The sequence below is a fragment of the Oratosquilla oratoria genome, chromosome 4 (assembly GCF_046742065.1).
Source record: "Oratosquilla oratoria isolate Oo_2021 chromosome 4, ASM4674206v1, whole genome shotgun sequence".
In the NCBI taxonomy this organism is placed as follows: Eukaryota; Metazoa; Arthropoda; class Malacostraca; order Stomatopoda; family Squillidae; genus Oratosquilla; species Oratosquilla oratoria.
The window spans coordinates 18255316-18277758 of NC_134780.1; the positions used below are offsets into that span (position 1 = coordinate 18255316).

General features: G+C 38.2%; 1 protein-coding gene across 1 annotated transcript in view; it reads left to right on the top strand.

Moving 5' to 3' along the window:
* LOC143024630 (nuclear RNA export factor 1-like) overlaps window positions 1-22443 on the top strand; it is a 66609-nt gene that overhangs the window by 12476 nt on the left and 31690 nt on the right. Inside the window, exons 5-9 of the mRNA XM_076183530.1 lie at window positions 2577-2660; window positions 3912-4076; window positions 8835-8919; window positions 9208-9404; window positions 16371-16480. Of these exons, the coding sequence (XP_076039645.1) occupies window positions 2577-2660; window positions 3912-4076; window positions 8835-8919; window positions 9208-9404; window positions 16371-16480 (641 nt within the window). The remainder of the gene's footprint in view (window positions 1-2576; window positions 2661-3911; window positions 4077-8834; window positions 8920-9207; window positions 9405-16370; window positions 16481-22443) is intronic.

A 22443-nucleotide genomic window follows, 5' to 3' on the forward strand; every position in this document is an offset into this window, starting at 1 on the left:
TAAATGTTTCAGATTAAATTTGGCTCCAATTCATGAGTAGCATTCAAAGTAATTGAGCTTTTCGAACAAATATTGGCTAATTAAAAAAAAAAGAAAAATAGTCGGACTTTTTCTCGATTCGATTGATCGACTAATTTCGATTTCGATGATTCAACCTTGCTTTGTAAATGTTTCAGATTAAATTTGGCTCCAATTCATGAGTAGCATTCAAAGTAATTGAGCTTTCCGAACCAATATTGGCTAATTTTTTCTAAAAAATGAAAAATGATAAAAAAAAAACAATATATAAGAAAAATAATGAAATACTTGCCATACATACCTTTGATAAGTTATTAAAATTGAGAATAAGTTCGATAAAAAAATTTTTTTAAACGAGCTAATATCAATTTCGTCTCTATATTATACAATTTATTCTTTTAAAAATTTGTTAATTTTTTCAATCGATCCAGGTGACGCGATTCGAACTGCCCGATTTGTTGTTCGTCGAATCGCACTTTAGGTTAGTAATAAATGAGGTCGTCACCTCATTCGCTCAATAAAACTGGTAATTATAGCGGTAGTATTTCAGACTTGAATCCTTTTAGTATGGATTCTAATATCATCATTAACACTGTTAACAGTAGAAGTAGAAAAAAAAAGAAGTGAAAATTGTAATAGTAAAAAAAAAAAGAAAATAAGTGAGAATTAGGAGTGGAAATAGGGAATATCAAAATTTTAAATTAAGAGTTTATCGAATTCATCAACATGCTGAGATCTCAGGGGCGAAGCCCCTTTCTAACAAAATCTAGTAATAAAATAAAATAAAATGAATATAAGTAAAATACCAAATATATACAGTCGTTCCTCAGATAACGCAATTTATTGTAACACCCCGGAGGTTGACACGTGACCTCAGGCAGCCACCCACGGCTTTCCCCTCACCCCACACCCTTGTTTGAGCAGTTCCCAGTGTACATAATGACCGCATTATATGAGGATCGACTGTATATGGTAAAATAGAAAGCAGTCACCACAAATGTTTGCGATGTTGACGCGTGTGTGCGTATGCGTGCCCAACTTGGTGCGAATTTTAAAACAATTCTCTACATTTGAGATGGTCTTGAAAAAAAATCCGCGTATGATTGAATCCGCGTTATTTGAGGGACTACTGTAATTGCATCATTAAAGATGCATGGATGTAGTATAGATGAGAGTGAAAGGGACATGATGGGTAATATTTTTATGAGAATGAAGATGGATATGTAACCATTGAGAGAAACTAAATTTGAAAGGGAGATTTGAGTTTAGTAGCATGATGGGGAGGAGTGAGTGGATGAGGGAGGGAAGGAGTGGTTCAGCTGGTAAGCGATTAGCTAGGGATGTGTGTGTAGTGGATTGGAGGGAAATGCTTTCAAGGATAATGTGGGTGAAAGTGAAATTGTGGAGATGTAGGCTTTTGTGGGTGCACACAGTTTTGGTAGTGAGAAAAGTGAAGAAGAGATTGATTTAAATGAGTGTGAATGAATGATAATTTGATGTAGCCTTCAGGGAATTCTTATTGTCTGCTCTAAATTTTTGTGAATGAATGAGCAGAAGGATTGCCATGTAACATGGGGGTAAATCAACTTTGCTGTTAGACCATGTTGTGGAGATGATGTGTCTAGTTGCATGGCTTGTGGCCTGGGTAGTGGGATGGGGACAGGGATGATCCTTCATTCACAAGGAACTAATATACAGTATACATACACATACCAAGGGCTTTTTCCCCCTTACAAGGGAGGTAGTTAACCCCTTGAGTACCGGATGTGTGTTTTGTGACACCTGCGTGTCACGGCTGAGTGCACCTGCCAGGAACTGAGCGTGCTCCCCATGACACGCACGTGTCACAGTTATAAGCTGTGTGTATTGAGGGCTCTCAAGGCTTTGGTTTCTGGGTTATTTCTACCCATGTGGTGGCAAGTGTCTGTGTTTACAAACATAAGGCTCCAGCCATTCGTGGGACGGTTTGAAACGTTTGTTTACGTAAGGTTGACGGGTCGGTAACGAAGGGGTTAAAATCAAAAGGCATAATTCCTCTCTACTCCCAGTCACCACCCCTACCTCCTTCCCTCTTTTCTTGGCTCCTCCTGGATGATGGGTCATCCCTGCATCCCACCTACTGCCCTGGGTCAGATGCAATGCAGCTAGACACAGCCCATCTACAGCAAGGCCACTTTATTTAATTGATAATGCCCCCCTCTCCATCCACTCATGCAGAAAAAGAAAAGACAGGGGAAATCCCTTGTGGCTGTATAAAAATATCATTCATATATAAACACCCATCCCCCATCCACTCCCTTTCTTGCATCACAGCATCATCTATGTACAAAACCATTCACCCCTATCTTCTGTCTTCACCCCTCCTTCCTCAACAGGAAGGAGCTAATGTAAAAGAAAAAACAATGGATGAAGCTAGCCACCTCCTGTATAAGTGGGAAAGGGCCTTTTGGTATATGTATGCATGGAGTGAGTTGTTTCATGAAAAGGTTAACCATGAGCAGACTTAAATTCTGTCTGATGATTGTGGTGGTTTAATTTTTTGTTTGTTTGTTTGACAGGTAAGGAATGGAGCCCAGTACCCCAAAGAAGAAATACTTCGAGCTATTAGAAACTTGGTGGAGGAACCTTTCATACCAATCTCTGTAAGTTAAGTTTGGTTTTATTTGATATGTAGTTTGTATGTATATTTTCCAAAGAGTTAGTATTTGGATAGGCAAGTGAAACTGGAGAGGATGACCAATAATGAATGATAGATACAGTTTTTCATACAGATGCTTAGATATTTTGAATGGCTTAGAAGGTGATATAGCCCAGGCTGGAACAATACATGCATGCAAAGTATGGTCCATCTATACACCAAGGGCTTTTTCCCCCCTTAAGGGAGGTAACCAAGTCAAAAGACATGCACCCACTTCCACCCATTTGACTCCCATTGACCACCCTTGCCTCCCTCTCAACTTAGCTTTTCTTATTTACTTAGTAACTTAAATATGGTAATTGGAGAATAAGGATGTGGTCCAAGTTGGAAGCATACATGAATTTGAAGATAAGTATGATAAATCTGAGACTAAGAGGCAGGACCTCACTAGCATTTTTCCTTGGTAAAGTACAGACACTTTACATAATACTGTTGCTTGCCTAGATTTTATGAGCTGAAATATGGAGGAAACTTCTGGGTCCCTTGATAATGTTTTCAGGATGTCTAGAGGTCACAGGACCACATTTTTGGGTTGGTATAGTGTCACACCTTCCCTTCTGTCTTGTAGCAGTCTTACAACTACTTCAAATTTGTTATTGGTCAACCACATTTTAATTATTCTTACTCTATCTGGATTTTCACTATTATACCAAGGGCTTCAACCTCCTCATGGGATGCACCCACTTCCGCCCATTCCATTCCCACCCACCACCTTTGTTTCCTTCTCATTTTAACTACTCATGGATGAAAGGTCATCCCTGTCGCTTGCCCATTACCTGGGTTGGAAGCAGTGCAGCAAGACAGCACATCATAGCAGGGCCACTTCACTGAATCAGCAAAAGCAAACCCCCATCCCCACATGTGGAAAATAAGAGTGGATGCAAAGAAATCTCTTCAGACTGCATCAAAATATCGGTACACAACCATCCTCCACTCGCCCCTATCCCCTGCCATTTCCATTTCTTGCTCAACAGACATTCCTCTCTTGCTTAAAGCTCCTTTCACCCCATCCATCCACCTCTGCTTTCCACATCTCTTTTACTAATATTTCCTCACTCATTCTTTCACTGTGTCCAAACCATCTCATAGTGCTGTAGACCAAATTTGAACAGGGTCATACTTGTATTTTAAACCTTACAGAATTAAATGTTTCTTAATTACTTGATTAATAGACATGCACATGTATTTTTTTCAGATGGATGTTGAGCGAAGTGACTTTGTATTCTATTTAGAAGACAATGGCCAAGCAGCTCGGGCTATTACTGAAGTCTCTCGTCGTATTGCAATGTCCAATGGCCACAGGCTTGTATTTCATACCAACCAATCAGTCCCACCCATTAGAAAGCTCACGCCACTGCAGGTATGTAAAAATTTAGTTGGGGAAGTGATGGACAGGAACCCCTATATTGTTGAAGCTTAAAGAATATACTTGCACATTAGTTGATCCCTTATAGTCAGGGGATTGGGAAGTAGGTTTATAAGGTGCTGAATGTTCACAATTTATGAATAATATGTACAGTATGGAGCAGACACTTGGAATTTAAAGGAGGTGAAGATATTCTTGAGCAGTCCTTATATGCCTAAGTGCCACCCTGGGGCAAAGTTCTCAGTGATGCTCCCCCCTCCCTCCCCATCCCTTACTGCCTATTATAGCTATTTACTTACAAAATAATTAAAAAGCTTTTAAAAATGTTATTCAATGTCCTTATTGCAGAAAGGATAAGGGAAAAATGTTTCATATCCTGTTGATTCTAACAAAATTCGTTTAATGGGGCAAAATATTCAGGTCTCTCTCTCTCTCTCTCTCTATGTATGTATGTATGTATATATATATATATGGAAGGCAGATGTGGAGGGAGTGAACATGAGGGGACGTCCTAGGATGAGGTGGATGGATGGGGTGAAGGGGGCTTTGGGGAAGAGGGGAATGTCTGTTGAGGAAGGAAGGGAGAGGACGGAAGACAGAGGTGAGTGGAGAATGGTTGTATATGGATGATGTTGTGACTGCATGAGGAGGAATGGGCGGGGGGGTGGGGGGTGGGGTAGTATGTGTGAGTAAATTTTGACGCAGCCCGAAGGGATTTCTCCCCGTCCTCTCCTTATATGCAAAGGGGGACGGAGAGGGGGGGTCGCCGATTAAATGAAGCGGCCTTGCTGTGGATGTACTGTGTCTTGCGACACTGCTTCTGACCCAGGGCGGTGGGCAGGGTTCAGGGATGACCCGTCATCCAGGAGGTGCTCAGATGAGAGGAAGGGTGGGAGGGGTGTGGAGTGTATTTAGGGATGAAATGGGTGGGAGTGTTTTTATGCCTTTCCCTTTGTGGCTACCTCCCTTGGAAGGGGGAAAAAGCCTTGGTATATGTATGTATGTATGTATATATATATATATATATATATATATATATATATATATATATATATATATATATAGCATGCAAAGCCCCCATGTAAGGGCCCTGGACATAAGTGTGTTTGTGAAGTGTTTGAGATAGTGAACAATGTAGAGAGTGAGGATGGAAGGAGCTGTGGAATAATGTAAACCAAAAAAGGACGAGAAATCGTTTTGGGACTGTTAGGGTGCCCCTGTGGACCAGAGGCACACATCATTCATCTGTGTTTAAAACCTCAAGTCATTCAGTCAGTCAATTCATAGCCCCTGGTCTTCCTTGCAGGAGGCTCATGGTCTCCAGTAGACTGGCAATGACCCATAGGCAGAGAAGATGTATTGTTTTGTTGTCAAGGGATTGTTTTCAATGCTGAATGGTGTTTTGAACCCAAGTGTGGCATTGTGGTTCGTAGTTATTGTGGACATTTTTTTTTTATTCATTTTTTATTTTTTTTATTCTGTACAGCATGTCTGGGGCTGTTGGTGAAATGTTTAGTTTGGTGGTCTGTCTTGGAGAGTTTAATGATTTCTGTGTAGATGTATTGTGGAGTACAGGTGGCAGATTATTGTAAATATTTGAATAGTATGCTGCTGCATTTTTTCTCCTTGTCACTCATTTCTAACACATCCATCTTTAATGGACTATATAGTGGTAACCAGAAGAGTAGGAAGTTTTGGATGTACATGTTCTTAGGGGAGAGAGTGGAGGAATATTAGATAATTTTTTGGTGGAAGGTAAATTGAGAGTGGAGGATAGATGGAGAAAGAGGAAAAGGACAGAAGGTAGGGAGGTGCATAGAGTAAACGTTAAATGAGAGAGAACAGGAGAAGGAGTACAAGAAGCTGAGAGAAGTGGAAGGGAGTGAAAGATAGAGTAGAATTAGGAGTGGGCAAGGAATGAGGATGTTTCAAGGACAAGGTGTGCAAATATGGTGTGTGGAACAAGGAGTATATGAGGAAATAGAAGGAAGGTTAGTGAGTGGTGGGATGATGAAGCACAGAAGGTTGTAGAAGAGAAGAAATGAGCATTCACAGATTGGTTACAAAATAGGACAAGAGAATCATGAGAGGTACAAAGAATAGAGAAGAGATGTAAAGCATAAGATAAAGGAGGTGTAGAGGAGAACAGATGTGAAATGGGGTAAGAGTATAACCAAGAATTTTGAAAGTAATAAAACAATGTTTTAGAAGGAAATTAAGAGAGGAAGAGGAGGTGAACCAAGTAGAGAAGAAAAGGTAAAAGATGCAGATGGAGAGATGATAATGGAAGAGAGCAGTAAGAGGAAGATGGGCAGAGTATTTTAAGGAGTTGCTTGATGTGCTTCTGACCCAGAGCAGTGGGCGAGATGCAGGGGTGACTCGTCATACAGGAGGAGCCAAAATGAGAGAGGAAGTGAAGTGAATAGGAGTGGAGTATGTGGGAATGGAATAAAGGGGAGTGGGTTTTATGCCTTTCTGTTTTGGCTACCTTCCATGGAAGGGGAAAAAACTGTTGGTATAGGTATGTATGTATGCCAAATGTGAAGGAGGATAGCGAAAGGTAATTGAAGTGGGAAGCTCTAAGAAAATTACATTGATGAATGAGGAAACTGGAGGAGAAATAAGGAAAGATAAGGTGGAAGCAGTTATTGGAATGATGGAAGCAGGTAAGGCACTTGGGTTGGGTGGGTGTCATGCGGAGTGTCTAAAAAAGGGAGGTACATTGATGGTGGATTGGCTGGTGAGGTTTAATGTATCTAAAAGAGAGTAGAGTATCGAAGGACTGGAGATGTCTAAAAAAGGGGAGGTACAGTGATGGTGGATTGTCTGGTGAGGTTTAATGTTTGTCTAAAAGAGGGTAGAGTACCAAAGGACTGGAGGAGTGCCTGTATAGTTCCACTTTACAAGGGAAAAGGGGACAAGTGTAAGTGTAGTTTCAGAGGTATCAGTTTGTTGAGTGTAGTTAGGAAGGCAAGGCCTATGGGAGAGTTTTGATTGAGAGGATTAGGAGAGGAACAGAGGTATATAATTGGTGAAGAATAGTGTGGATTTAGGACAGGTAAGGGTTTTATGGATCAAATTTTTGTGGTAAGGCAGATTCGTGAGAAAGCTTTAGAAAAAAGTAAGGATGTTTTTGGGCCTCTATGGATTTAGAAAAGTCTTCTGACAGGGTAAAAAGAAAGGCACTGGGAGGTATTGCAGCTATATCAGATAGGAGGAAAGCTGTTAAGGGCAGTCATGAGCTTTTACGAAAGTAGTAGAGCCTGGGGTATTGGCTGCATTTTGTTGTGGTAAAGTTAAAGAAAATGGAGAAAAGTGTGAGATACTAGTTGTTGTTTGCTGGTGATGCTGTGCTAGTGGCAGAATCAGAGGAGGGATTAAGGAAGTTAGTGATGGAGTTTGGGAAGGTGTGTGAAAGAAGAAAGTTGAAGATAAATGTGGGTAAAAGTAAGATGATGAGATGTACAAGAGGAGAGGATGACAGTAAATAGGAAGTGAGTATTAAGGGAGAGAGACTGGAGGAAGTGAATAGCTTTAGATACCTGGGTGAGAATGGGGCAGGAAAAGGAGTTGAGGTGGAGGTAGAATGTAAATTGAGAGAAGCAAGTGAATGCCTTGGTGGATTAAAAAGTGTGATGCAAAATAGACATTTAGGAATGGATGCTAAAAGGAGATTGTATGAAGGAATGATTGTGCCGACAACACTGTATGGGGCAGGAACATGGAACTTACGGAAGGAAGAGTTTAAAAGTGAGATGAAATGCCTGAGAACTATGGTAAGGGTTACTAAGCTGAATAGAGTGAGAAACAAGGAGGTGAGGAAGAGCAGGTGTGGAAATAGTGTTGGGATGGTTTGGACACATGGAAAGAATGTGTTCAGAAAGATTAGTAAAAGAAGTGTGGAAGGCAGAGGTGGAGGGAGTGAACATAGGGGGTGACTGAGGATGAGATGGATGGATGGGGGTAAAAGGCACTTTGGGAAAGTGGGAAATGTCTGATGAGGAAGTAAGGGAGAAGACAGAAGATAGGGGTGAATGGAGTATGGTTGTGAATGGATGATACTGTAATGCATGGAAGGGAGTGGGTGGGGGATAGGGGGCTAGGGAGTACATGTGAGTGATATTTTGATGCAGCATGAAAGGATTTCTTCCCATCTTGTCTTTTTCTCCAAGAGGGGATAGAGAGGGGGGTGTCGCCAAATAAATGAAGTGGCCTTGCCGTGTCTTGCTGTATTACTTTTGACCCAGGACAGTGGGTCAGATGCAGGGATGACCTGTCATCTAGAAGTCAAGAAAAGAGGGAGAGGGGGTCGTGAGTGGGAGTGGAGCATGTGGGGATGAAATGGGTGGGAGTGAATTTATGCCTTTTCACTTTGGCTACCTACCTGGTAAGAGGGGAAAAAGCTGTTGGTATATGTATGTATGTATTATGAACAAATTGATGAGGGGATGAGGAGGGAAGGGTTGCTGTGTAAATGAGGTAGCTGGTCCCACTCTGAATGTGGTTTGTCTTGCTGTATTGCACATGACCTTGTCAGGGGACAGGGGTGACCCATCATCCACAAGGAGTTGAGATGAAGGGGATATGATTGACAGATGGGACTAGGATGTGTAGGCATGGTTGCCTACCTTGGCTGGCTACCTCCCTTATAAGGGGAAAGAAGCCTATTGTGAATGAATGGATGAGCATTGGTCTCTTTTGGTATTGTTTCAGGATCTGATTTTAAGAGTTTTTGTATGATGGCTTTTCCAGGTTGAAAAAATTAAGTTGGTGATGAGCAACCGCTATAGTCCTGAGATGGCTAGATTGAATCTCAAGAATTTCCACAATGATCCTGGTAAGTGCTGTTTGATCTGTCCACAGTATTAAAAGAGAAATGTAAGAATTCTAAAGTCATAAAACTTTCAGAATTTTAAAATTGTAATTGTAAGATCCATTGCATGAGGCTTCATTTTTATTCATTGTGCAGGGTTATTCTGGTGTCCTCTCTCCCACCCACTAGTTTATATGGTTACCATTTTTTTCCTTTTTTCTGCCCTTTTCCCATATCCACTCATGCCATTCACCATTTGAATGTTGCCTTTAATCAGCATTGAAGTGAATCTTTTTTTCATGTACTCTACAGAGCTTACAAAGGAGGAAATATTCTGTCCATTATACCGGGCCCCCAATATGACCACCATTGTTGGAATCATCATATCGCACATTCCTGAAGTGTGTGATATTGATTTCAGCCATAACAAAGTGCAACAACTAGAAGAACTGAAACCTCTTGTTACCAACTGCCATAGGTTAAAGCGTTTAAGCCTAGAGTACAACAGAGTAAGTATTTGATGGTATTTAGTTATATTAAGGCATACTTTGACTTGGGGAAACAGAATGGAAGAGCCCAAATATATATATAAAAAAAATGTGGTAATGGTTATGATAATGGATGGAGTGAGATTTGGAGAGTATGATTGGAAAGAGGGCTGACAGATATGGTTGTCCAAAAAATGCTGAAGTGTTTTGGGCATATGGAAAGAATGAGTGAAGAAAGAATATCAAATAAGAGTGTGGATGGAAATAACATAAAAGGGGAAACTGAGAATGAGGTAGATGGATGGGATGGAAGGGGGCATCAGATACAAGAAGAATGCCTTTCAATCAGTAGAATGTAAGAGATAGATTTGAGTGGAGAGTGGTGAATGAATGAGGAAATGACATAGCCTGAAGGGATTTCTTCTTGTCTGCTCAGTGGGCCAAAATTAAAGAAAGGGATAACTTCTAAGGTCACAATAATTTAACACTGGAGGTAAGTGAATTTACCATTGTTGTAACAATTGAGAAGATTACTCTCTGCTATCAGTCAAAAGGTTTATGACCTGAAAAAAAGGGTGTTAGAAAGAAGAAATTTATAAACTTCAAAGGAAATTGAGATTTTGACAAGCAAAATCATAAAATTAATTATTGATAACATAAAAGCAATCAAGTCCAGGACATAGATAAAAGGAGGATAAGATCAGTGAACTATACCCGTTGCACTGAGAACTGGCCATTAGGGCGGAGCACTGGGAGTTCCCCTGTGGTGCCACATCTAATTATTTCATAATTTTATTTTATTTTATAATTCTATTTTATGATTTTATAATGTTGCCACATATGATTATATTATAATTTTTGTCACACAACACCACTGAGGTAAAAATCAAAGCAATGTTTTCTATACAAAGGTTTCGTTTCTTCGAGTGTAGACATGGCATATGGAAAAGAGAGAGCGACGTTGCCGCTACATCTAATCTCTGGCCCCGCCCCCCTCACACTGCATTCAGAAAACATTGCATCCACACACACGTTCTCGCCATGGATGCCCATGTGTGGCAACACCGGGAAATCTCCTAGCCCCGCCTTATCGGTCATTTCTCCTTGCGCTGACTATAATTGGCAGCATTTATCTATATATACCAAGGGCCTCTTCTTCCTTGTTAAGGAGGTATCCATCAAAACACACACCCACACCTACCCATTCCATTCTCAACCAGTAATTTTTCCCCTCTTGTATTAGCTTATATAATATATTTATATATATATATATATATATATATATATATATATATATATATATATACATATACATATACATATACATATACATGCAAAGTAGACCACTTGTAAAAAGAAACTAACGAAGCAGAGTGCTTTCGTATATTACATCTTCAGTGCAATAGACGAAAATGTTTGGACTACTTTTCTTATTTACCAGTGTTTTTTTTCTGCAAATGATATTCACGTGCCATTTGCGAAATGCTGCAAAATATATATATATATATATATATATATACACACACACACACACACACACACACACACACCAACGAACGGACGGCTTAGAGGACGTTCTGAAGAAAAGTGAAGTTTCGTGGATCCCAAAGCAAAGGAAGTGCCTATTGTATTTACAGGGTGGGGGGAAATTGCTCGTGGGGTAGTGGGAAAGTAGGGAAAGAAGAGAAGGGGAGGGAAATGGAAGGAAATGAGGAAGGAGAAGACTTGGCCCAGGCAGACAAACGAAATGTAAACACCAAAAAACGGCCCCCCGACCAACTGAGTGACGACGAAATGTCTAATAAAAATGTAAAGATTAGAAGTATAGATAAGAGCAATACAGTAGAAAGTGATGAGAATATTTTCCAGGGATTTAAAGAGGGTGGGGGAGTTGAATACACTGAGGAAATGGAAATGGCAGAAATTATGAACAAACATTTTAAATCTGTGTTTACAAGGGAGAACATACAACCTGAAGAGATTGAATGGAAAGAGAAAGTCCCCCCTATAGAAGAAATAGAAGTAACAAAGAATGAAATATTGACACACACGAGTAATCTTGATGTCAGAAAATCACATGGACCAGATGAAATAGCAAACTGGATTCTGAAAGAATGCAGGAATGAACTGGCAGACAAAATACATAGCATACTAAACAGTTCCTTGAAAGAAGGAAAAGTTCCAGAAGATTGGAAAAAAGCAAATATAGTACCTATATATAAAGGAGGAAATAAAGAAGAACCTACAAACTATAGACCAGTCTCTCTAACAAGTACAATAGCAAAGATTTGTGAAAGAATTATCAAAAGTAGATGGGTAAAATATTTAGAAAAAAACAAAGTGTTAAATCCAAGGCAATTTGGATTCAGACTAGGACGATCATGTGTCACCAATTTTATATGTTTCTATTCAAGGCTAATAGATATAATACAAGAAAGAGATGGATGGGCGGACTGTGCATTTCTAGACCTAAAGAAAGCTTTTGACAAAGTACCACATAAGAAGTTGCTTAAGAAATTAGAAACTGAAGGAGGAATACAGGGCAAACTGCTAAATTGGATGGAAGACTTTTTGCAAGAAAGAATAATGAGAGTAGTGATAAGAGACCAACACTCAAAATGGGATAAAGTAATAAGCGGTGTTCCGCAGGGAACAGTACTGGCCCCAATAATGTTTGCTATATATATTAATGATATGGATGAAGGAATTGAAAGCTATATGAGATGCAGATGAGATGAGATGAGATGCAGATGATGCAAAACTACTAAAAAGAGTGAAAACAGAAGAAGATTGTGAATCACAACAGAGAGATCTATATAAAGTACAGGAATGGGGTAGGAAGTGGGAGATGGAATTCAATACAAAAAAGTGTAGTATAATGGAATTTGGAAAAAGCAAAAACAGAATAACAGGATCATATAATTTGGGAGAAGAAGGAATAAAAAAAGTAGAAAATGAGAAGGACCTGGGAGTCATTGTTATGAATAATATGTCACCTGAGAAACATATAAATAATATTTTTGGAGAAACTTATAATTTAATAAGAACAATCAAAGTGGCATTTACATACCTGGATGAAGAAATGGTGAAGAAAATCCTAATCACCCTGATAAGACCAAGATTGGAATATGCAGCAACGATATGGTCACCAAGTACAAAAAAATGTATTAAAAAACTTGAAAGAATACAAAGAGCAATTACAAAATTGGCACCAACACTCTCAAAACTATCATATGAAGAGAGACTAGCAAAACTTGAACTACAGACACTAGAGCAAAGAAGAGAGAGAGGAGATTTGATAGCTATTTACAGAATCATGAAAGGCATAGAAATTACTGATAGAGAGAATCTGATAAAATGGGATGACAGAAATACAAGAGGACACGGAAAGAAAATAAAAAAAGACAGCTATAGAAGAGATTTGAAAAAGAACAGCTTTCCTCACAGAGTAATAGACAGTTGGAACAAGTTAGATGAGAAAGTGGTGTGTGCAAAAACAATACATGAATTTAAAAATAGTTTAGATAAAATGAGATATGAAGACGGGACCCCACGAGCATAGTTCCCCTTCCCGTAAAATACAACTAGGTAAATACACACACACACACACACACACACACACACACACACACACACACACACACACACACACACACACACACACACACACACACACACACACACACTGTCGTTGGATGGATGACGAGGATTGGAACTCCAAAGAAAATCCAAAATTCTACATGGATCTCAACGTCAAGGAAGTACCTTCTTGTATTTACAGGGAAGGGGAAGACTCGTGGTGTAGTAGAAAGGTAATGAAAGGGGAGAAGAGGGGGGATTACTGAGGGAAATGAGGAGGGAGACTAACGGGCTCCCACCGACAACAGGAAATCTGTAAACAAACGCTCAGCTGATGGCACCGGGGAAATCGAAAATATCAGCAAAAGCATTAAGATCAGAAATATAGATAAGAATAATACAATCGAAAGTGAAAATAATAGTTTCCATGGATTTAATGAGGGGGGGGATGCCAACCTCCCCTGATTAGCAAGTCTAGAAAAAAAAACTAGAGAAAATGACCGAACATTGGGAGAGTAGGTTTGGTGAAATCATAAAAATATAAGCGGTGACTATATTTTATGATGTGAGTATTATTACGACACGTACGGCTGGCATTGGCTGCTGCCCGCGAGATTTAAGTCCCGTAGTGAAGTGGTTAAAATTAAGTTCAGGTCACAAACGACACCAGAGAATATCTTAGCAAAAACAGGGAAACTAGCAAAGAGTGAACAATATAAAAAGGTATGGATAAAAAGAGAAATGAATAAAGAGGAAAGAGAGGAAGAAAAAAGGAAAAGACAAGAAGCTAAGGAAAAAAACGAGACCAGAACGGAGTCAGAAAAAGAAGAATTCTACTGGAGAGTAGTGAATATGAAATTGAGGAAATGGACCATAACAGAGAGAAACAAAAAAGAAACCGAGAATACAATGGAAGTGGCAGAAAACTAACAGTGTCTTACACAAATATATATGGATTAATAACAGGACTGAATGAACTGAACGAGTATCTGAAGGAAAAAGAACCGGACATAATTGGAATTGTAGAGACAAAATTAAAAGGTCCACTACCACCTAACAGCATAGGACACAATGCATATAATTATTGGATTAGAAATGGAGAGATAATGCAAGGGGGTGGAGTTATGTTCCTGACTAAGAAGGATATAAACGTGAAGAGTGTCACATATGGAAAGAATAGAGTAGAGATGATTATGATAGAAGTAGAAGACAGAGATGAGAAGAGCAGAAAGTTTGTAATAAACTACGTGCCCCCAAAAACAGCCTCGTGGGAAGAGAGTGAACATAAAAGTATGTTAGAAGACACAAGAATAACATTAAACAAGATAATGGAAGATGGAGGAAGAATAGTTATGCTGGGAAGAGATGACCGTAAAGGGTGGAGAAGACTCGTGGGGAAATGTTCTACTTGAGATGATTATTGACCACACAATGACACAATGGATTCAAGAGAACACTAGGTATAGAAATGAAGAAGAACCATCGAGACTAGACCTAATAATCACATCAGAACCTGAAATAGTGGAAAAGATAGAATACCAGGCACCAATAAGTAAAAGTGACCACATATTGATAGAACTAGAACTAAACGAGAAAAAATACATGAAAAGAAATGAACAATATAGAAAAGGAAGATTGATGTATGAATTTTTTTTTTTTTTTTTTTTTTTTTATAAAATAAGAGTTCTTTCAAAATGAAAACTGGGAAAGAATACACAAAGAAGATACAACAGTTGAAGAGAAGTGGAATATTTTGACAAAAATTTATAAAAAAGGAGTGGAAAAGTATGTCCCAAGACATATTCTGAGAACTCGATGAAAGAATCCTATCACCACCTGATTTTGTTTTCTTGTCATGCACACTTAGGTAGTAAATAAAGTCATCCTTATATGTAGATTTTCTGTACACCTTAAATTTCATGCTCACATCCATTCTAATGATGACTGTGTCAAGAATGATAAAGATTCATCCATTACTTTTTCTGTAGTGAACTGTATTTTATTATGGACTTCATTCAGTTTTTGTAATAGTATGTCTGTATATGTATCTTTGTATGTAATGATTAGATAGTTGTCAATGTAATGATAATGATACACTTTGAACCTCTATTGATTATCTTATTGTAATGATTCTTTGCCACCATAAACAACAAAGCTAACACTAGAAAAGTATCATTACAGTAAGATAATAGTAGTTGGAAGTGGTATCTTTACATTGATGACAATCATCCTTTCATATTATCTTCTCTTTGCATTCATTCCCAAATGCCTATTTCTTATTACATTTTTTAATCCCCCTAGGTACTCACTTGCTTCTCTCAGCCTACAATTTACCTCCACCTCCAGTCCTCCCTTTCCAGCCACATACAACACCAAATACCTAAAACTATTCACTTCCTCCAGCTTCTCTTCTTTAAGCCTTACTTCCAAATTGCTACCATCCTCTTTCTGTGTACTACTCATTGCCTTGCTTTTATCCACATTTACCTTCAACTTTCTCCTATTGCATACCCTCCCAAACTCCATTAAATCCCTTAATCCCCCCTCTGACCCTGCCTCAAGTGCAGTGTCATCAACAGACAACAACTGGCTTACCTTCCACTTTTCTCCATTGTCTTTAGCCATTTCCATTCCAATCCCCTGCCTACCTTCACATTTACCTCCCACACCACCCCATCCATGTACACATTGAACAACAGGCATGGCAACATGACATCCCTGATGCAATCCCACCTTTACCTCAAACCATTTGCTCTTTCCATTTCTATTCTAACACAGGCTCTACTATTGTAAATATTCTTGACTGTCTGGAACAGTTTTCCTCTGATGGCATATATATGCAAAACCTCCCTTAGTGCCTTCCCATCCACCCTGTCATAAGACTTTTCCAAACCCATGAAGGCCCAAAAAACATGCTTACCTTTAGCTAAAGCTTTCTGATTTATCTGTCTTACCACAAAAATCTGATCCATGCAACCCCACTTTTCCTAAACCCACTCTGTTCCTCTCAGTTAAAACCCTTCCATAAGGCTTCCCAACAACACTCAATAAACTGATCCCTCTGAAACTACTACACTCATGTATGTCTTCTTTTCCCCTGTAAAGTGGAATTATACAGGCACTCCCCCAGCACTCTACCCTCCCTGAGGCACACATTAAACAACCTCACCAGCCAGTCCACTATTACTTCCCTTCTTCAGACACACTGCATGACACCCACCTAACCCTGGTGCCTTACCTGCTCTCATCATTTTAATAACTATTTGCAGCACATCTTTTCTTGATTCTCCATTTTCCTCACCCATCATGGTCTTTTCTGTCATCACCCATCACTATCATATTATATGTATGTATGCATGTATTATCTCTATCCTGGAGAAATAATAGTGCTATTCTACTTTATTACAGCTACATCATGTTGAGTCCCTGAAGCATCTGACTGGATTGTATCTCACTGAACTTGTGCTAGAGGGCAATGAGGTCTGCAACAAGTACAATGATCCAGATACCTACATTAGGCAAGTTGTGCTACCACCAGCAGGTTGAAGTAATTAGGTTTATGTGTCTAGGAGTTCGCTATTTTGTTCATGGGTTTATATCAGCTAAAAGCTGTATTTGCACAGTTCTCAATGCTGGAAGGAGGCTATAATTGGTGGAATTAATCTGTCCAGTCCTTGGCATTAGGTTTCTGAAGTGAACCCATCTGTGTCATAGATGGTGTGGTTAAAAAGAAAAAAGAAAAAAAAAATGCTTGCAGTACATAAAGGATATTTGCTCAATAAGTATTTCTGATGCTATTCCTACCTGGAGTAAAGGGAAATACCAGATTGAATGTTTGGAAAGAAAAAGGAGTACAGGTGAGACATCCTTGCATGTTTGCAAAGTGGTCAATAGCTATGGTCGTACAAATGGTTTAGGAAATGTTATGGTAGGTACATACATACACATGTGCTGGTCTCTATATAAGTAAGCTGGTTGATAAACCCAAACTTCTGAGGTCAAGGTTCTTATAAACTGTTCTTCATAGTTTGAGTTTAGGAGTTAAATGATGGCTCAGAATGTCCTCACCCTCAAATACCCAGGCATTAGTCAGAAGAAGAGCTCTAGAGGTGACAAGAAAAGTTTCAAGGGTTAGATATACATTGTTCCTTAAGCTTTGGGTATTTCAGTTCATATATAGTTGCTAGGTTACATTAAAGTTTTGCCTGTGGCATTTATATAACAACTGGCAGTTCCATTGGGATTGCTATTACTTGGTAATTCTTTCACAAGAAAGGTTGTGACAAGTTCTCATGTTCGTATATTTCAAATCTGAAAACTATTTTGACAGTTTCAGCATTTTAAGTTTCTTGATTTGTATTTTATAGACTGCAGTTCATAAAGTACATTTTGTCAGCAGTGTCCTTATTACATCAAGTGGAAAGCTTGAGGATGCAGTCAACATACATATACCAACTGCATTTTCCCCCTTACAAGTGAGGTAGCCAAAGTCAAAGGCATAAATCCATTCCCACCCATATCATCCCCACATACTCCACGCCCATTCACCACACCTTCCTCCCTCTTTTCTTGGCTCCTCCTGGGTAATGGGTCATCCCTGCATCTCGCCCACTGCCCTGGGTCAGAAGCAATGCAGCGAGGCTGCTTCATTTAATTGGCGACCCCCCCCCCCTCCATCCCCTCATGCAGAAAAAGAGAAGACAAGGGCTTTAAGATTCTAAAAGAAATTGACATCAAAAGTGACCAAATTTTCACATGAGAATCAAACAAGAAATAATGGTCTCAAACTGTCAGGAAATTTTAGATTCAATTTGGAAATGGGTAGAAACAACTGTGTAGTTAATGAATGCAATATCTTCCTGCAGAGGCAGTTAAATGTAGTTCAGTTTGAAGCTTTAAGATTTGTTTAGATAAACACCTAAGCAAGTTGCTGTAATGCTTGCCATTTATTTTATATTATTTGTTATGTGTCTGTTTATTGTTATTTATTTGATTATTTTTTATTATTATTTATCTGTCCATTTATTATTTACTATGTACCTGTTTGTTTATTATTTAAATTTACCTATTTATTTTATCAATTATTTATATTATTTATCATTATAATTTTTTTTCATCCGACCTAGTTATGGACCAAAAGGTCTCGTGTTGGCATGCTCCTCCTTTGTAATCCTTCATACATACCCCCCCCCCCATCTAGGGTGAGGTGTAAATGAAAGTTATGTGGTGCATCATTTTGATAAAACGAGGCCACCAAGTCAACGTTGTAATTAGATTAGGTGGTTGTTGACAGTCCTCAAAAATTTAGAATCATCAGTAATGTCATATCACAATTACAATCCACAGCATACTATACAAACATCTATAACCCACCAAATACACCACCATTCATCCAAATATATATAAACACTTAGATTACAGAATAAACACTTTTGGTACTCCAATCAAGCACCTGTGGTTGCTAACTCGGAAAAAAAAATCTCCAGGACATGCAAAAATGAAAAATGACACTGGGATGCCTACAGTTAGGTCATCGCCCATTGCTAAAATGATACTAACACAGGATAGGTCTGGCACCAGACATCAAATGTTCCTGATGATAACACCACTCAGAAGAGACAAATGTCATCTTGAACGTGTCTGCACTCACTCATGCCAGACAACTCCAAAAAAAAAATTCAATGAGTGACTTATTGGCTAACTTGTTGACTGGATGGATTTTAGGGGGCTTAGGACAATGGATTGACTGGTTAATTGATTGACTGAGATTTCCATCAGTCTATTTAGGTATTGCAGCATACATTCTTGAAGTCCCTTTGTGTTGTGCTTCATGATTTCCATTAAATATCTTCATCCTCTACATAGATTTATGTCGAGGGCATTTAGCAGAACTTTTGGTGCTTGTACCTGAGTAAGTCAAGCAGATGGAAAAGTTCTTTTTTATCAATTGCCCTCATGGTCTTCAATTACTTCAACAACATGCTAAAAGTTTGTTAGCTCCATGGCAGCAATGCTGTAATCCAGGTGTTATGATGATATTTGTGGGGTTTGTTCCTTCTTGGTGCATTGGTGGCATAGTCAGGAGGATGCTGTTTTCAACAATTGCTTAGTTTTGGATTCAAATCCTGCTTTCCTTTTTCGATTCCCAGCTGTGACTGTTACCTGCCCAAACAGTTCAAGCACACAGAGCAAAGGTGATGGCATTGGCTGCAGCTACTCAGTGCCTCTTAGCATAGGCTCCTTGCCTTCTTGTTCCTTGTATGAATATGGTAGTAATATATATGTTCTTAAATAGAAGAACAGTCAGAAGTAATATGTTTGGGTTGGACTATGTGCTCTTTGTTATGGACAGGATGTTGTTTTCATTGCACTGGTCCTTGATTTATGAAAATGAGTGGAGTGTATTTTCGTCAGTGACCATTGCTTCTTTCCATAAGGACTATCACCCTGAATAAGTGGAGTTACAGAGGTGGTAATAAAGGAAACAAAAGGAGAAATAGTGATCAGCAGTCTTCTTTATATGGAGATAGACACCAGTCGTCATAAAAGAACGGTGTGTGTGACTTTGGTCCATGGTGTAATCAAAGTCCCTAAAGTATTGATTGAATGAAATTGATGCAATCAATACCCACCTTGTATGGGGATTATTGGAGTCGTAAATTATGGATTAGGAAAAAATGTATATTCCACAAATAGTAAAAATTTGGTGTGGACAAACATAGTCTGTGCTAAGATGGAAGGGAAACTAATAGATGGGGGTGAGTGCATGCCTTAGCTGGCTACCACCCTTATAAGGAATAAGCCATTTGGCATATAAATAGATAGGTTTATGGTTCAGAGGTTTTGGATTTATAATGATTCACTTCAGTCCCTTTGGATCAAAGATGTTAGTTTGTTAACAGGTACAGTACTCAGATTGGTATCTAAATACAGTTCTGTACAGAATAAGGCTTATACAAAACCTTGTATTTATATCTAGAATGGTAGTTCGTGGATCTGTCTACAAGATCTTTTATTTTTGCTAGTAACATCTTCAATTTCTTACAGTTTTTAAGTTGTATTTCACCTCTTTTCTTATGATTTTAGAATTCTTGATCCAAAGTTTTCAGTTAGACATTGGGTATACTATAATGTTTCAGTTATATTTCCATTTAACTTTTTTATGTTGCTTAAATTCATAAATCATGTATTCTTTAAGTTAATGCTTAAAAGAATTTTGCATGGAAGAAATGTTTGCATTTAAATTATTTGTTGAGACAGCTGTCTAAAGCTTAGATTTTGTAGCATGAGTGAAGTGGATTATTTGGCACTAGGAATAGGTGTTATTTTATTTTGATTTTTTATCACTGTACATTGCTGTGTGTGCATCTTACTGCATTACCTGATCCAGGAATTGTAATAAGGGACAATGGATGTCCTTTCATCCATGAGTGGCTAACATGGGAGGGACAACAAATAGATTTTTAGATGAACTTAGGGTGAACCTAGCATGTGTGTGTGTGCTTTACCTTGAACATCCCCCCATATGCACAGTGGGCCAGCATGTGGACAAAATTCAAAATTTGACTTTGCCTAATTACTCTAGGAGTAATAAAACTTTAAAATACATATATCAGGGACAAGAAAATGCTATGCTGTTGTATATAGTGTGGCACTCGACTCATAGTGCTGTACAGGCTGAAACATGACATAACGTGTGCTGCTCAGAGCACACAGCCCTTGCTTGCAAAAACTGGTCATTGTTTATTCAGCTACTGTTCGTGACAGGTGTGTTGTTGAGATCATCCATACTTAGCACCTCTTTTATGAAAGACCTACCAGCTGAAGCATGGAAGCCCCTTGTTACAGACCCTGAAGCATACAATTATTAATTATTGGTATGCAGAGTGACTGAACACAATTCATGAGTATTCCACAAATTTGACTCCTCCGTTCAGCATAATTTGTGTTTTAGTTACAGCAGTAACTAATGTTTACCTACGGCTACATTAAATATAACATTATTTGATTTTGAAACCTGTTCAGAGGAGGTAATATATTATGTTTCTTTCATATTTTTCACTGTATATGCAAAAAATAAATTATACCTTTAGTTACCATTATTGCATGTTAATTACATTTAATTGATATAAAAGCCCACTAGGTTTATAAGTTCAAAATAAGTTACGGAGATAATTTATGATAAATATTTAATTATTGTGTGTGGAAAAGCATATCATGGCAAAATAAACATATTTTTTGCAGTGAAAATATTTGTCCCATAATCACCTATTCTGGCCCACTGTGATATGATGTAAAGGGATCTTACGAATGTGTATATATGATTTATGTAGTACCTTGTGTGACTTAGCCCTTTACCACAACTTAAATTCACTGTCGTTTGCAGCCATTATTAAATTTAGTCAGTTTACTTCTTTCTCCATTTTAATTTTTTTTTTTTTTTTATAATCTCTAAAGGTGGAATAAATTAATTGTTCATGTTGCCCAAGATGTTTGTTGAAGTAGTAAGTTGTGTTAAAGGATCTTGCATGTATCATCACAAAACATTTTTCAAGAATTTTTTGTTTGTATGTATAATCCAGTGCTTGTCAAAAATTAGCCTGTGTGCATGCTTCACTGCTTGAAAACTATTATGTATGCATGGGCTAGTGTAGAAATATTTAACTGCTGAGAATTAATGCTGAAAACTAAAAGGGAATACGAGGTTATCAAGTAACAGTTTCATAATGTTACTCTTCTAGTACAGCACTAAAAGAACTATAAGAATGTATCTATACAATTTAAATTTGTATTTGAACCTGAATTTGGTATTGCTATCATAGTGTTTTTTTTTTTTTTTTTTTTTTTTTTATTTTTTTTTTTTTTATAATGAATAAAGAAAAGAATTTGTGGTCCAGTGGAATGTCTTAGGTGTGGCTTTCGGTACCACTCATTCATTTCCTAATTTTTGGGATTCCCATAACCTCAGAACATAATTATTCTTGGCTTGCTAAGTGTCATTCACAGATCTTGAATCACCAGGTTGGAGCAAAGGGTGAGTATGATGCTGTATTATAGAGATGTCAATTTCTATGGCTTCTATCTTTGACAAAGGAGTAGCCATCCTAAGATTTTTAATGCATCTTGTGTCCCAGAGGAATTTGTGCAACAGGAAAGGCACCGACATGATTCACTTTAGTGTTATCAGTTGATGGATTGTACAGAGGATACTTATAATTGAGTTAATAGTAAAGAGGCCAGATAATGGTTTATTTGGATGGATTCAAAGGAGTTTGTGATTTTGGGCATATTCTTTTCCCCCACCATTTCTTTTCATATCTCTGTTTTAATAGTTCCTTTTTATTTCTAGTTTATTTCACACAGTAAAATCTTAATCTGATTTGGTTTAACATCACAAACTCCCCTGTATCAGGAGTATAAACTAGAGCAAAATCCTGAAAGCAAGTCACCATAATAAATGGATTCAATATAGATTTAAAGG